Genomic DNA, 14,356 nt, shown 5'->3' with positions numbered 1-14,356 from the left:
GTATATTTTGAACCGTTCTTAAATTTTCTTGATATCTTTATACATTTAATGCGGCTTGGTGATAGCATTGTGATTGAGACGATGAGGATCATCATGCAACATCAAAACTCATACTCGAATAACTAAGCTTTCTATAGCGCAGTCGGTAGAGCACCGGGCTAGCAATGCGGACGTCTCGGGTTCGAATCCGGATGGAATCCCATTTTCTTTGCTCATTTTTCCAATAATAAATTGTATTCATTTCTGGTCAGTTTTCTTCTGTTTGCGTTTGTTACTACAGATTACATACGAATCATTACTAGAGTGGACGTAACAATTTCTTGCCAGTATACAAGGTGTACAAACGTTGGCTGGTGCCTCCAAACAGAGAATAAAGTTGATTAACTCACTTGCCGACGGCCTTACTGAACCATCCAAACCAACCAAACGACTGCGTGGTTCCATTGGTCTCATGTTCTTCCTGCAGGGAGAAGACAACGATAACACTTGTAGGTGTTGCAATCACGGTCATTTCTCTTTATTTTTATCCTTATTCTATATAGGAGTAGAATAATCATTGCAAAAGCTTTAATATTATCTACTTGACTTCATTTGATTTGAATTTATTTTCTACTTTGTGTTCACAAACAAACATAACTGAGTTAGAATGATTTTACTCTGCAATACTAGTTTGTCTTTTTGACGCACAAAAGTAATCTAAACGTATATTCTAATATCATATACATAACTTGCAATAAATGATAAATACGTAGTAGTCATTGAAACCAAAGGGGGGAGGGCTAAATCAATAGCGCAGCTTGCATTACTTAGGCCCTCGAAAATTAAATCACATCATAGTGACACAATTCAACACATAACAGAGTATGATACAAAAATGGCATCTAAACTAAAACTGAAGCTCCGGATTATGAGAAAGAGAAGGGAAGAGAGGAAATAGTTCTCACACCTTTTTCTCTTTGTTTTTAGATTATGCTTCACGTTGAGAATTTGATAAAAGGTTGCAAAAGTACTGAGCAAAACGCATCCAGTAAAGATCCTGCAATCAATCTAAGATAACTTAAGAATAGATTACATATCAAAGGTGTTTATTTCCATTCACAGATACCTGGCCATCTAGTAATGGAGTTGAAAAGAAATCGTCAAAGCATGAATATCGCTCTTCGTCGGCTTGGCCGCAGCACTGGAGAAATTGTCTCTTCTTCCTCCTTGCGTTTTCCTTTTGTGGGCCTTGACTAGTCAATACAAGAAATGAAATCAAAGTATGTATGCATTTAAGTGGAGTTCGTGATCCATCGTGCATGTTTAGGTTAACTTCGATAATTTAGCTAAACAAATTAAAAAGATAAAAGCGTCGCCAAAATCTGTAATGAAATACTGGAATTACCTGTTATTCTTTTCGCGAAACAGCTAAACTAGTCATAACTGTTTGCCATCGTTTGCGTCATAAAATGGACAGATGGGAGTGACACTCATAGAAACGTACGCAATAAAAGCGAAGTTTGAGTGCACAAAATAAAGTACCATTATATCAAGAAGCACCACTCTAAATGTACATAAATTTATACATTTATATTTCATCGAGTGTAAGAGTGAGTTGCTTTCAATTGCCAAGGTACATGACTGTGGTATGTGTGATTAAAGCTAATTTCTTTGCTGCAAAGTTTTTAAGTACGGTTATGCATCGACATGTATTGTCTTAAATTTATTCCTTGCGATCATATAAACTATAATATTTTGTGGCTTATATTGTCCAGAGAAAAAAACCTACCTCGAAGATGTTTGTACATCACAGATGCCGTCAATAAGAGTCTCTTTGATCTCAGTGACGCAATAAACCCTTCCCTCTGTTTCGTTGAGGGCGCAGCATTTCGTCATTTCAGGGATAAGGTTTTCATAGTTCCCCGAAGTCTCATTACGACGCTTACTTTTCGATGTCTTTCCCTTCGAGTCCATGCCGTAGTTTGCAAGCGACTTGATTACGTCGATCATTTCCGGAAGTCCATCGGCCTCAGCCAGATGTGTGCATGTTTTGTTGAATACGTCATCCTTTATCAAGGCTTTCAAAATATACATCAGAAAATAACTTTCTTTTTGACGTTTCTTCCCTCGATTACCTCTGTGGTCTCCTCGTTCGTAATTTTTTGTTTTCCTCCATGGGGAATGCACATTAGGTTTGGCAGACAGTTCCTGGTCATCATCTTCGTCGAGCCCCTCAATGAGCTTAGCTGCTGCCCATATGTCTCTCTTTCGCCTACGATCATCTTCCTCCTCCTCTTCTTCTTCTTCCTCGTTACCCCACCAGTTGAAGAAAGGAAATCCTCCGCTTTGTGCTTCACTTTCGGATCCTTGGCTTTGTCCCTGAGGTGTCTGACCATTGCTGTTTTCACTCTCAGATTCTTCTTCCTCTGTGTCTGGACTTTCAGAATCACTTTGCAAATCTGAACCTTCAGTCTGACTTTCCATCTGTTCTTCAGGGTCATTTCCTTCACTCTCTGATTCTAATTCCTCCTCCTCCCCAGCCATGTCTTGGCCTTCAGACTCACTCTCCATCTGTCCTTGAGGATCATTTCCACCTAACCCTTCGCTCTCGGATTCTTCTTCTTCCTCCTCTCCATCCATGTCTTGATTTTCAGACTCACTCTCCATCTGTTCTTGAGGATCATTTCCACCTAACCCTTCGCTCTCGGATTCTTCTTCTTCCTCCTCTCCATCCATGTCTTGATTTTCAGACTCACTCTCCATCTGTTCTTGAGGATCATTTCCACCTAACCCTTCGCTCTCGGATTCTTCTTCCTCCTCTCCATCCATGTCTTGACTTTCAGACTCACTTTCCATCTGTCCCTGAGGGCCATTTCCACCTAACCCTTCGCTCTCGGATTCTTCCTCCTCCTCCTCCTCCCCATCCATGTCTTGACCTTCAGACTCACTTTCCATCTGTCCTTGAGGATCATTTCCACCTAACCCTTCGCTCTCGGATTCTTCTTCCTCCTCTCCATCCATGTCTTGGCCTTCAGACTCACTTTCAATTAGTCCTTGAGGGTCATTTCCGCCTAACCCTTCGCTCTCTGATTCTTCCCCCTCCTCCTCCTCATCCATGTCTTGACCTTCAGACTCACTTTCCATCTGTCCCTGAGGGCCATTTCCACCTAACCCTTCGCTCTCTGATTCTTCTTCCTCCTCCTCCCCATCCATGTCTTGGTCTTCAGACTCACTTTCCATCTGTTCTTGGGGATCATTTCCGCCTAACCCTTCGCTCTCTGATTCTCCTTCTTCCTCCTCCTCCCCAGCCATGTCTTGACCTTCAGACTCACTTCCCATTTGTCCTTGAGGACCATTTCCACCTAGCCCTTCGCTCTCGGATTCTTCTTCCTCCCCCTCCCCATCCATGTCTTGACCTTCAGACTCACTTTCCATCTGTTCTTGGGGATCATTTCCGTCTAACCCTTCGCTCTCTGATTCTTCTTCTTCCTCCCCATCCATATCCTGGCCTTCGGAGTCACTTTCCATTTGCTCGTTAGGTTCCTGATTCACTGACCCATCAACCTCTTCTGCATTTGCTCCTTGATTTTTTTTCGTGATATCTACTAATCCAGCCGGTCCTCCCCCTTCGGATTCGATGTCTTCTTCTTCTTCTTCTTCCATATCCAGATCCACATCTTCTGCTTCGCTTTCTTCCAGCTCCTCTGGCTCTCCATTTTCTGAATCTTCACTTTCATTGTCACTCTCTGATCCCTCACTGTTGTATGGATTTCTTGAGCTGTCTTGCTGAGATCCTTCACTAGCAGCCGAAGAGTCTGTTTGTGAACTTGGGGCGCTGGGGCTGTAATGATTTTGGAAACAATACTCCTGCTCAGAACCTGACATCGAGCAACATCTCCTAAAACGTTCTTCATCACGTTCTTCTTCCCCTGTCTGCGAATCTGTTTCTGATACGGTCTGCTCTTGCACTCCAGTATCTGCTCGCAACGGTGCAGGTGCCAGGAACATATTAGCACTTTGGCTGTTAGTAGATGTGGATTCAAAAGTAGATTGGAGCTGCGATTGTGATTCGGATTCGGATTCAGATGGTGTTGGTAAATCAGGTAAAGATAAACATGTTTTCCTGAGCTCACTAAGCCATAAATTTGTCATGCATGTCTGTCTTTCTGCTTCAGTTTCCAAATCACAACAGGCTAACAACCCATCTATCCCATAGATGCTCCCAGTAGCTTGCTTCACCTTGAGTTCGGTTGGTCGTTTGACTGATCGTCTTCGCCTCCGACGGTCATCGTCATCCTCCTCCTCCTCTTCTTCTTCTTCTTCTTCCTCTTCTGCTTCTTGCCCCTCACTATTTTGTAGCTCGGCCGTGTCTTCTTCAGCATCTGTGATCTCCTCGTCAAGCTCATCCTGTATATCCTGTAATGCAGATTCTATCAGGACTGGTTGATCCAATTCCACGTCTAATCCATCTTCAAGATTGTCATAGAAATATTGAAAATCATACGCGGCTGCGCACACAGAGGTCTGATGGTCATAGGCAAACCTTGACTGTGCGGGCATGACCTGAAAGAACTCAGCAAACGGCTTTGTGTTCAATTCGGGAACACGCAGTGTTAGTACAGCGTAGCTTACATCCTTAATACAATCATATCGCATTTCCCCACTCAATCGGCAACAGGGATGTGTCGAGTCAAGAACAGGACCACTGTATTCAGGGCTAATGAATTCACCGTAAAATCCAATCGGGAAATAGATTCTTTGTCTTGGTCCGTCGCATGATTGGTCGGCTAACTTCTTTCCCTCTGCGAGGATGCACGTGTATCGGCGATAGTTCCTGTAGCGGCAGCATTTTTTGACGGGCCATCTTCCCCTAAGTTCAAACCTTGTTGCGGTCTCAAGGTCTTCGCAAACTCTGTCTACGCGATTTAACTCTGCAACTCCCAGGAGCTCTGTCCGGAGGGCGTCCATCTCGGACACAATGGGAGGACTGTATGCCAGCATAGCTACATGTCTCTCAATTCGAGAAAAACATGCGGCCCTGATGTCAGCATTTGGTCTCACACAGCACCTGTGAGTGCTGTCAACTTGATCCTCGGTTGCCAAGATGGTCGTGAATATGGCGATCTGATCGTCATTTCTATCTTTACATAAAGAAGTAAAATGACTTCTTCTTAGACCAGCCAGACAGTTCCGTCTATCCTCGGGGTCTACTCCGCAGCAAGACACCAGTCGCACATCTGCGATAGCAAGGTTGTTGTTAACCATATCGCAAATGGCCTCATTCTGTCTGCTCTCTTCCTTCATCCACTTCTGTCCTGTCCTATCAGAAGTACCGTCCTCACTCACTTCCTGCGTGGCATCGCCAACGTAAGACTCGGTCCTCGTGGCTTGAAGACCTCTAATGCATCGTCGGCGCTCTTCTCCTTCAATCATGCAGCATTCGTGTTCGGGATTAAGCTCTATTCTCAGGATACTGTATTCCATTGCCGCATTAACAGAGTGCGCAATTTCTTTGGACCGACCATTGCATTGCCTCGAGACGTATTTTGCTTTCATTTCGTCGAAACATTTCTTCTTCATGAGAACCTTGTTTTTTCGGCAACACGATCTGACTTCGGTATTATTCGACTGACTACACAATCTGTCCATTCTTGTGGGTCGACCGATAAGTGAAAACCTTCGCTCGCTCATGTTTGATGGAAGGGTCACGTTCCCGTCATTGGGGTCGATTCTTTTCTGTGGTTGTCTCCGTTCAAAACATTTGTACCTATTTACGTTGTTCTGGCCACAACATGGATGCAGGTTTCCTCTTTGTGCCCTACCACGCCCACGTGCCGTTCTTGAGCAGAGACGATCAAAGCTGTCTTCTTGAGTCTCCTTGAAACACATCAGAGCCTCGTCAATGCTCTCCACCTCGCAGCATGTCTCGTAGTTTCGGTTCCTTGCAGAGGGGAGCGTGCTGCGCTCGACAAAGTTGCAGATGCGTTCCAGCCGAGTCTCGAGAAGGGCTCTCATCCTCTGTCGCTGCCGTTCCTCTCTTCGTTTCTGCGGCATGTTGAAATTGCGTCTTTCGAAGCACGAGTAACGATCCTCTCCCTCTCTGTGGCAGCATGTCTTGCCTTGCCTCCCGTCTGTCATATTTCTTTCAGTCATCTTTATGGCACATATTTCGTTGTAGTGCGCCATCTTTTCTTCCGTTATACATGTCAGGCGCTCCACGTCCCCTGCTATCTCGCAGCATCGACGGACAGTTACGGCGGAGGCAAGAAGAGGATGCTCATCGAAGAAATTGCCCACCATTCTGCTGCAGAACTTTCCTAGACGATGGAGATCATCTTCTGCGCTAGGAATTTTCTGTGTGAGGCAAATTCGCCGCTGATGAACTGAAAGAAGAATATAAAAAAGACGAGAACAAACACTTAAGCATTATCAACTCCCTAATAGAAAAACGCTACATCTTTAAAGGGGTATTCCGGACGATTTTCATAATTCAACATCATGTAGTACATAAATCAACAGCTCCATATATAGATTCGTGTAAATTATTGTTGCCCTTGAACAGAGAAACCAATAAAATTAAAATCTTAAACAAATTACACTGAACAGTGTTGACATCAGAGCCTCACATATTTCAGAAATGTAGCAATGTAATTTCATTACAATACCCCCTGCTTAACAAGTACACCTGTGAAGAATCTATGCATACTTTCTTCTTTTGTTCTGCTTCCTTGCGCCCCAACTCATGCATTCTTATGGTGAGGCTGCCATGTCATCATCCTTGTTCACTGCAATTTGTTATAAATTTTGGAAACATTCTCATTTCTCATCCCAATCACTATGAATTCAGAAACTCTGTACACGGTTTCACTAATTTATAGTTGTTCATGTGTAAAAGTCTGAAAATCATCCGGAGGTCCCCTTTAAGTCATAAAATTGTCGACGCTGTTTACTTAACAATGTTTCTCAACTATTTAAACAGCGAATACTTTTCTTTGGCCGCAAGCTTAATCTAGAGTATGTTATTTAAACAAATGATTAGAAACCATCGATCCATCAAATGATCTTCATAAAACTCACATATCCATTTTCAATAACGTATAAACATTTGTTATGTCAAACTTCTAGTATTCAATAATTCACGAAATGGATTATGAAGATCAGTTGGCACTATACTCACAGTAAGCTGTATCTTCAACACTATGCAGCTATGACTAGCTGGACAATAGAGAAAATGACAGTCAAACTTATGTAAGGGAGAAGAGGTGCCGTTTATTTTGAATCATATTAGTAGTCAGCACTCTTGAGTCTGAAAGAGGGTATTTTGACTGACATGATTTATTCAAAGATGGAGTATGTCTGATGTGCGCGAATGTTAGATGGGCATGTACATATTGGTACTATACTTCATCCAAGTAAAATTGCTCACCTCTATATTAGTGTAGGGTAAAAGTTTTATCCTTTGTGGATCTGATTTCTTAGTTGGGCACCGGACTGCTGACATTTAAGAAATTGCTGAAACATAACAAAAATGTTCTAGATAGTCTTTTACCTGTACATCTGTTAAAATCGAATTAAGAAAGCTAACTCCTTGCCAAAATACAAATATCTGTTGTCAAATGATCACAGTGTGTCATCTAAACTTTTCAGTCACTTTAAGACAATAATGCTTAAGTTTGGTTTACCAGCTAGCTCACAGCATTCTTGAACGATGGCCGCATTTTTGGGTCCTCTCTGCTGCCCTTCCTCACAAAAGCGCTCAATTGTCTCGTAGATGTCACCATTGTGGAGCGGCCCTTCCATCGCGTCTTGCTCCTCTTCTTCAGCAGCGGGCTCCCTTGAATCTTCAGTCACTGAGGAACAAAAGTTGTACTTTTTGAATAATTGTTTGTTGGCCTCCTGATTGCGTGCAACCCCCAGGCTCGTTGAATAACTATTAGATCTTATATTTCTTCACAGGAGACAATTGTGATATATCATGGTTCGAAGTCTAGATATTCATGCCAATACAGTATTTTCTGCGAATAGCACAGGAATGCAAGTTTTTGACCGTGAATCTGTCCATGAAGGAACAGTAAGAATAAAAAGTTTCGTTTTACTATATAATCCCGATTAAAATCGACACTGCAAAACCCCTAGTATCAAAAAGTTAGAAATTGCCATGAGAATCATACCAGTGCTGTCCTAACAATTGTGTTCGTGCCATTTGATCTGACGAGAGAAACTTAAAAGTTCACCTTTTCGCTTTGACTTGTAAGCAAGTCAATAAATGTGAGTTATTCCTATTCAAGTACGAATGTATGTCACTACCTGACTAGTTACATGAAGAGTGATCATCCATTCGTAGGACCTACATGTAAGCAAATCAATAAATATGACGTATTCCTAAGTGCGAATGTGTATTTTTACTAAGACGAGTAATCAATGACTGATGTATATACCTGCCATGCAGACTTGTTTCGTCATGAACCCTCTCCCTTTCTCTGACTCATAAAAGGTGTGTCCATTAGTTTTGATGGTGGCCCTGCAATGAAGAACACCAACAAAAAAGGCAATATTTGTATTTATTCGTTTACTCATTCCTTACCGACGACCTTACCAACTAGGTACCTAGCACTGGGGTTACATAGTTAAATGAAGAGGTAAAGAAGCAAAAAGGCTAACTGTCATACTATCCAGGTAAATAACTAGTATTACATGCAATGCGTTACCCACCCCCACCCCCCCCCCCCCCAAAAAAAAAGAGTGGACGTCCAATAAAATTAAGAGGCTCGTTGCAGGAGTGGGTCTGAAAGGTCAAGTTGTGCTACTGTTTCTTCGGTAATAGTGACCTCTGCTGTTGTGAGAGATTCACGAATATACAGTGTATTAGATTTTTGCACGCTGCAATTCCGATGTCTCCGTTGAACATTGTTATCTTGTTTCCTTCACTTCTCGATTCATTACCACATTACTGTGCCACACCCCATCTCACTACAAGTCGCCACAGATGATAATAATATGCACACTCATGCTATTAGATAGTACACATAAGCCCTGCAGCGAAAAAGATCTTGGCACAGCAATATTCTCGAACTGTTCGCTTGGTAATAGGCCATGGGGTGAGCTGGTTTTTTCGCTTGTTTCGTTCCGACAACTGCGGCACTAAAATTTCTCCACAGCTACGTGTAAACAAATAACCAAAAAGGCTACAGGAAAAAGTTCGACACAAACCCTCCTGTAGTATTTTGGTAATTTAGGGGGAAACAGTGAACTTTTTTGTCACTGAGGAGCTGAATATGTACACTTTGCCGTGTACGATATTCATTCGCGAACGATCATGTGATGTATGTTATCCAATCCGAATCGAGAATTATCGTTTACGAGTCAAAATGGCCGCCCCCTGTGAGCCTGTCGACGCGTCTACGTCGTCTGCTCTGCCGAAACTTTTAAGATGCGTTATTATGCATGTAACATCGATGAAGTTTGAAAATTTCACGACCATGACAAACCTAAGATAGACGAAACCTATTTTGTGTGCCAAAGAGTGGATCAAATTGAGTGGGGGAGACCGTGAAATCGCAGACCAGAACGAAGTGATTCAGCTGCTCGGGGGACTGACTGCAACCTACGTAGGATAATTTACAGGTCAGTTTACGTGCGTACAGTCTTAGCAGTCGACACTGCAGTGCAGTCTCTCTCATGTTATATGCGTAATGTTAATGACCATGATGACTACAAGTACAACGTTAGCTATGTTATGAACGTTGCTTGTGTATGTTATAATGGGCGCTAATGCAGTAGCTTAGCCATTAGCGTGTCTGTTTTAGATAAATTATCTTGAATTTCACCTTGGCATGGCATAGCGCCGTTATAATGTAGCCTAAATGTAATTTTACATGTTGTTCTATGTACAGCCCAGGTTAGGTTGATGTGGCTGATCGGTGATATTGTTTTGTAAAAATCTTGACACACAGGACTGGATTGAAAAAGGTCTAAACTGCATGTAAATTTATATTTTCATAATCATGGCCATGGAGTATTAATATTAAAAATCCATCCTGTTTCTCTCACCCCGAAATTGGCGAATCCCCCCTCAAAACACACATTTAGCATCTCATTAAATTAACTTATTGATATTTGATATAAATAGGTCTAAAAAAACCAACAATGACAAGAACATAATTTCAACAATTAAACTCCCTAAAACATATGATTACCATTATGTTGTGCCAAACTATAAAGCAGTGGGTGGTGGCGATAGTGAAAGGCCAAGGATACTAGTATTAATGATGATAAAGCAGTTGTATTCATAATTATGATAATTGATATTGCATGTGATCAGGTGCTGAAAGCTGTAGATGTAATTTAAAATCAGTAATTGGACTGCAAGTACAAGTTGAAGTAGTTGATGATGACAATGATCATGAGGTGTTAATGATTACCTGGCATAGTACTAGGGCCTGTTGGTAATTACAAGATTCAAATATTGGCAGTCAATAGTCTACCGTACATTTAATGATATATTGAGTGTAATGTTCAACCCCTCCCTCTAGCGTTTAGCCTTTTTTTCCCCCTAACAAAATCCAACGGCTAATCATTGCTGTTCATTTCTCCATTGTATTGAATAGGATTCCATGAAACGTGCTACAAGAGGTTTATAGATAGCAAACGCCTGAATCTCGCTAGGAAACGAAAGCTGAAGGAGGAGCCTGGTCCGTCAGCAGGAGCATCTGTTTCCTCCCCTAAGACGCTCACATGAAGATCAAGATTTTCTTCTGGAAGCTCTTCAGGTTCTGCTGTGTTGCCTGTAAAATGCATCATTTGCAACAGAGTCAACCTGCTCATTACTTGCCAAGGGAAATAGGTTAATATGATTGATATTGAAGCATGAAAACATTGTCATGTTACTATAAGTTGTCCTTGATAAAATGGAGCAATATACACCTCTGAAACATTCACACACATACACAAAGAACTTCAGTGCAAAGTTCAGAAACAACAGAATGTACTGTATATGCACCAGTGCTTTGGTCAATGTGATTGATATTCAAGAATTGACATCTTACCAAAGTTGTGCAGATTGCTTCCTGTATTTTGAATGCCTATGTTTATAGGGCTTTTTACACTTGTAAATTTTTGCTTAGCCCCGGACCAACGGTGGGGCTAAGGGGGGCCTTAGCCCCACCGTTGGTACGGGACTATCCTTAGCCCACTTTCTGTTTACACTCGTTTTTGCCAAAGTGGGCTAGCCCCACCGATAGTATGGTACTATCTGGCCCTGCAAAATAGCAGGGGTTAGCACCGCAATTGCGGTGCCAAGCAAGTGAGTGTAAACAGAACGAAAAAATAATCCTGGGCTAAGCGACGGAGACGATCATGGTACGAAGTCCGACCCTCACTGACCAATCAGAAACGAGGTAATCAAGTGCTGCCGGTGCGTGCGTGTACGTGTACAGTACACAGCGTAATTATGAATATTCATGTGGTTTGGAAAGTCCGGGGCTAAGAAATACGAGTGTAAAAAGGTCAGTTTTCTCCTTAGCCCCGGACAAGAGATAGTACGGGACTAATTGGCGAGTGTAAAAAGCTGAAAAAATTGGTACGGGACTAACGATAGTCCTGGGTCAGAGAAAGTCCGGGGTTAAGAAACACAAGTGTAAAAAGCCCTTATGCAACATGTTTTGACTCCTTGCCTCAGTATGTGATTGTTCGCCCTTTAGCAAACATTTCTGCCCACTATGATGATTTGATTAGGGTTGAATTATTCTAAGAACAAAGATGTTTTCCTAAGTGTGGTTTTTTTCATAAAACTGAATGACTACAATTAAAATTTGTTTCTCCCACTCTGGGAAAAAGAATATGTAAATACTATTAATACTGAAACAGAATGTTCATGTAGAAAGGCCAGTACAATGTAGGTGTGAGTACAAAATCAGTTTGCTAAAACTAATACACACCAGCCAAATGAAAATTGTGCATAAGTTTAGTCAGGTTTGCACAGATCCTCTGATATTGGAAGTTAATTGCAATGTTATCATAATTTTTAATGCCAAACCTGTTTTATTCTCTCCAAGATTTTCAGGTACACATTGCCTCCAATACAGAATCCAACAGTTTTCACTCATGAATGGGTAAACTATAATTTTGCCTTTATTTTATATATTGGCATTTTTCAAAACTTTTACACCCTTTCAAGGATATTTGGACCATGGAATGTTCCAGGAAATTTATTAAAACTAGAAAATTTGACTGATTATCATTTTGAGCTATCTTACATGAAAGGAGGTAGTGTCCCACCATGCTGTAACCTAATGATAGCAATGAAAACTTCAAGAAATTTTATGAAGATTAAATTTTCTAAAGTACTGTATAATATTTCATGAACAACGTGATTGCTATGTGATCTAAGTATATTAAAGCTTCTTAAGAAGAAGAAGAAGAAGAAAAGAAAAACATGTTTACTGATAAACAATATGATCTGTTTAATAGTAATGTCTCATGTGTGTAAATGAGTTTGTATGTGTGCGTGTGAGTGTATATAATATGTCAGCGTTTTTATGCACCATGTGTATGTGTAATGCACTGATCAATACATGTATTATATCATTGTGTGTGTTCATGTTTATGATCATCTTTTTTATGATGCTGATGTGATAAATGGCCAAGGCATGTAGAATAATATTTTAATACACTTGGGTATATTAAATCTTCATAACTATGTGTGTGCGTATGAGTGTGTGCATGTGAGGGTGTGTGTGTGTGTGTGTACAAGAAGATTCTCCCACATGCACGCGGACACACACACAAACAAACGCACTGAATTTTTTCTCCTTTTTTTTGCCTTGAATGATTAGTCATTTGATTAATAACATGTCTTTGAACAGAATATAAGGCATTTGCCTTGACCACTGACGGTCAGTCAGTGCTCTCTCTCTTATGGTCTCGAACCATTTTGCTCTTGTCTTCCTTTGCATAGCCAGCATCAGGAAAAGCTGAAACATGAGATATAATGCAACTATTAAACCAAAACTTCACTTTTTTTTCTAGGTATATGGCAAAAAGCAGTGCTTTACAAATGTGTATATGTATTTCAGCTTAGAAACACCATGGGAACTATACTGCGGCTAGCAGCCCCATACGCATAACTGCGGCCAGCAGCCCCATACGCATAGCGTCATGGGGCTGTGAACTGTAGCATACAGGATCATGACGGAAGTTTTATCGCGGGCAAATACCAACTTAAAATCGGGAAAAAATCTTCAATTTGAAGACTTGTTAATAAATTTGAAGTATTGATAACAGAGTTCGTGCAAGGGTTGCTTCTGCAAATAGTTCCTTTCTGTTCAAATTGATGACTAAATGTGACTCGGTCGAGAGGAAACTGGGAGAACTACACTGAATTGACGGCCAGCGCATGCACACACAGACAGCTTAATATCCAGTCAATGGATTCGAAATTTGTGCGCAATGATGTGTGCGCCTGCGCTGACCGTCAATTCAGCGTAGTTCTCCCAGTTTCCTCTCGACCGAGTCACATTTAGTCATCAATTTGAACAGAAAGGAACTATTTGCAGAAGCAAACCTTGCACGAACTCTGTTATCAATACTTCAAATTTATTAATAAGTCTTCAAATTGAAGATTTTTTCCCGATTTTAAGTTGATATTTGTCCGCGATAAAACTTCCTTCATGATCCTGTATGCTACAGTTCACAGCCCCATTACGATATGTGTATTGGGCTGCTGGTCGCAGTTTATAAAATATGAATTTTCGCAAAAACTACAGGATATTTCGAGGAGAACTTTTTACAGTATATTTAGGATGTACAAAACATCACATTTCCGCATTCAGAAAGTAGTGCCAGTGTTGCTGGAACGAAACCCATTTTCTAAGCCTCTTTTTCAGCTTCACCCCATGGCCTATAATATTACAGCGTAACATTCCAAGAATCATCATAAATTCAGACTATATGTTTTTATGCTGTTAATGATAACTATACACAAGTAGCGAACTTATTTTAACACAGGATGGAAAAAAAAAACCGCAGAGATAAAGACAAGTGAGCGAAAAAGCTCCGGAAAAACCTTTTGCTTAACATGTCATGTCCTGATCATTTCCTTCTTCATAACTTGGCTGTGAAAACTGAACGTGAGTGTCTCAATCCTGCCAAGAGATACAATGAACTTGCAATATCAATACCCTCTGATAGTATTTTGTAATTAAAATTCTCTCCCGAAGATATACTCTTCCAGGCACTCATTTCTCTATTGCTTTCCTCTAGCCAACCTCCCACAAGCATACTTGATTACGTAATCATCCAAGTGTATCTAACAAACAGCATTCTTTGTTCTTACCAGTCAATTTGTGAAACAACGAATGACACTCAGAGGGGTGTCACA

At 41.1% G+C, this 14,356-nt stretch overlaps 1 protein-coding gene across 1 annotated transcript in view; it reads right to left on the bottom strand.

Moving 5' to 3' along the window:
- The window catches only part of LOC139735356 (uncharacterized), a 55,319-nt gene that overhangs the window by 31,890 nt on the left and 9,073 nt on the right, over positions 1 to 14,356 (bottom strand). The window contains exons 4-8 of the mRNA XM_071646102.1: positions 8,418 to 8,500; positions 7,662 to 7,829; positions 1,769 to 6,362; positions 1,106 to 1,232; positions 390 to 460 (exon numbers count right to left, since the gene is read on the bottom strand). Coding sequence (XP_071502203.1) covers positions 390 to 460; positions 1,106 to 1,232; positions 1,769 to 6,362; positions 7,662 to 7,829; positions 8,418 to 8,500 — 5,043 coding nt within the window. The remainder of the gene's footprint in view (positions 1 to 389; positions 461 to 1,105; positions 1,233 to 1,768; positions 6,363 to 7,661; positions 7,830 to 8,417; positions 8,501 to 14,356) is intronic.

Source organism: Diadema antillarum, unplaced genomic scaffold (assembly GCF_040938485.1).
Source record: "Diadema antillarum isolate AM-2024a unplaced genomic scaffold, OU_Dant_1.0 seq00000570_RagTag, whole genome shotgun sequence".
Classification (NCBI taxonomy): Eukaryota; Metazoa; Echinodermata; class Echinoidea; order Diadematoida; family Diadematidae; genus Diadema; species Diadema antillarum.
The sequence above is the reverse complement of the archived record's forward strand: the minus strand, read 5'-3'. Positions and strand labels throughout refer to the sequence as shown.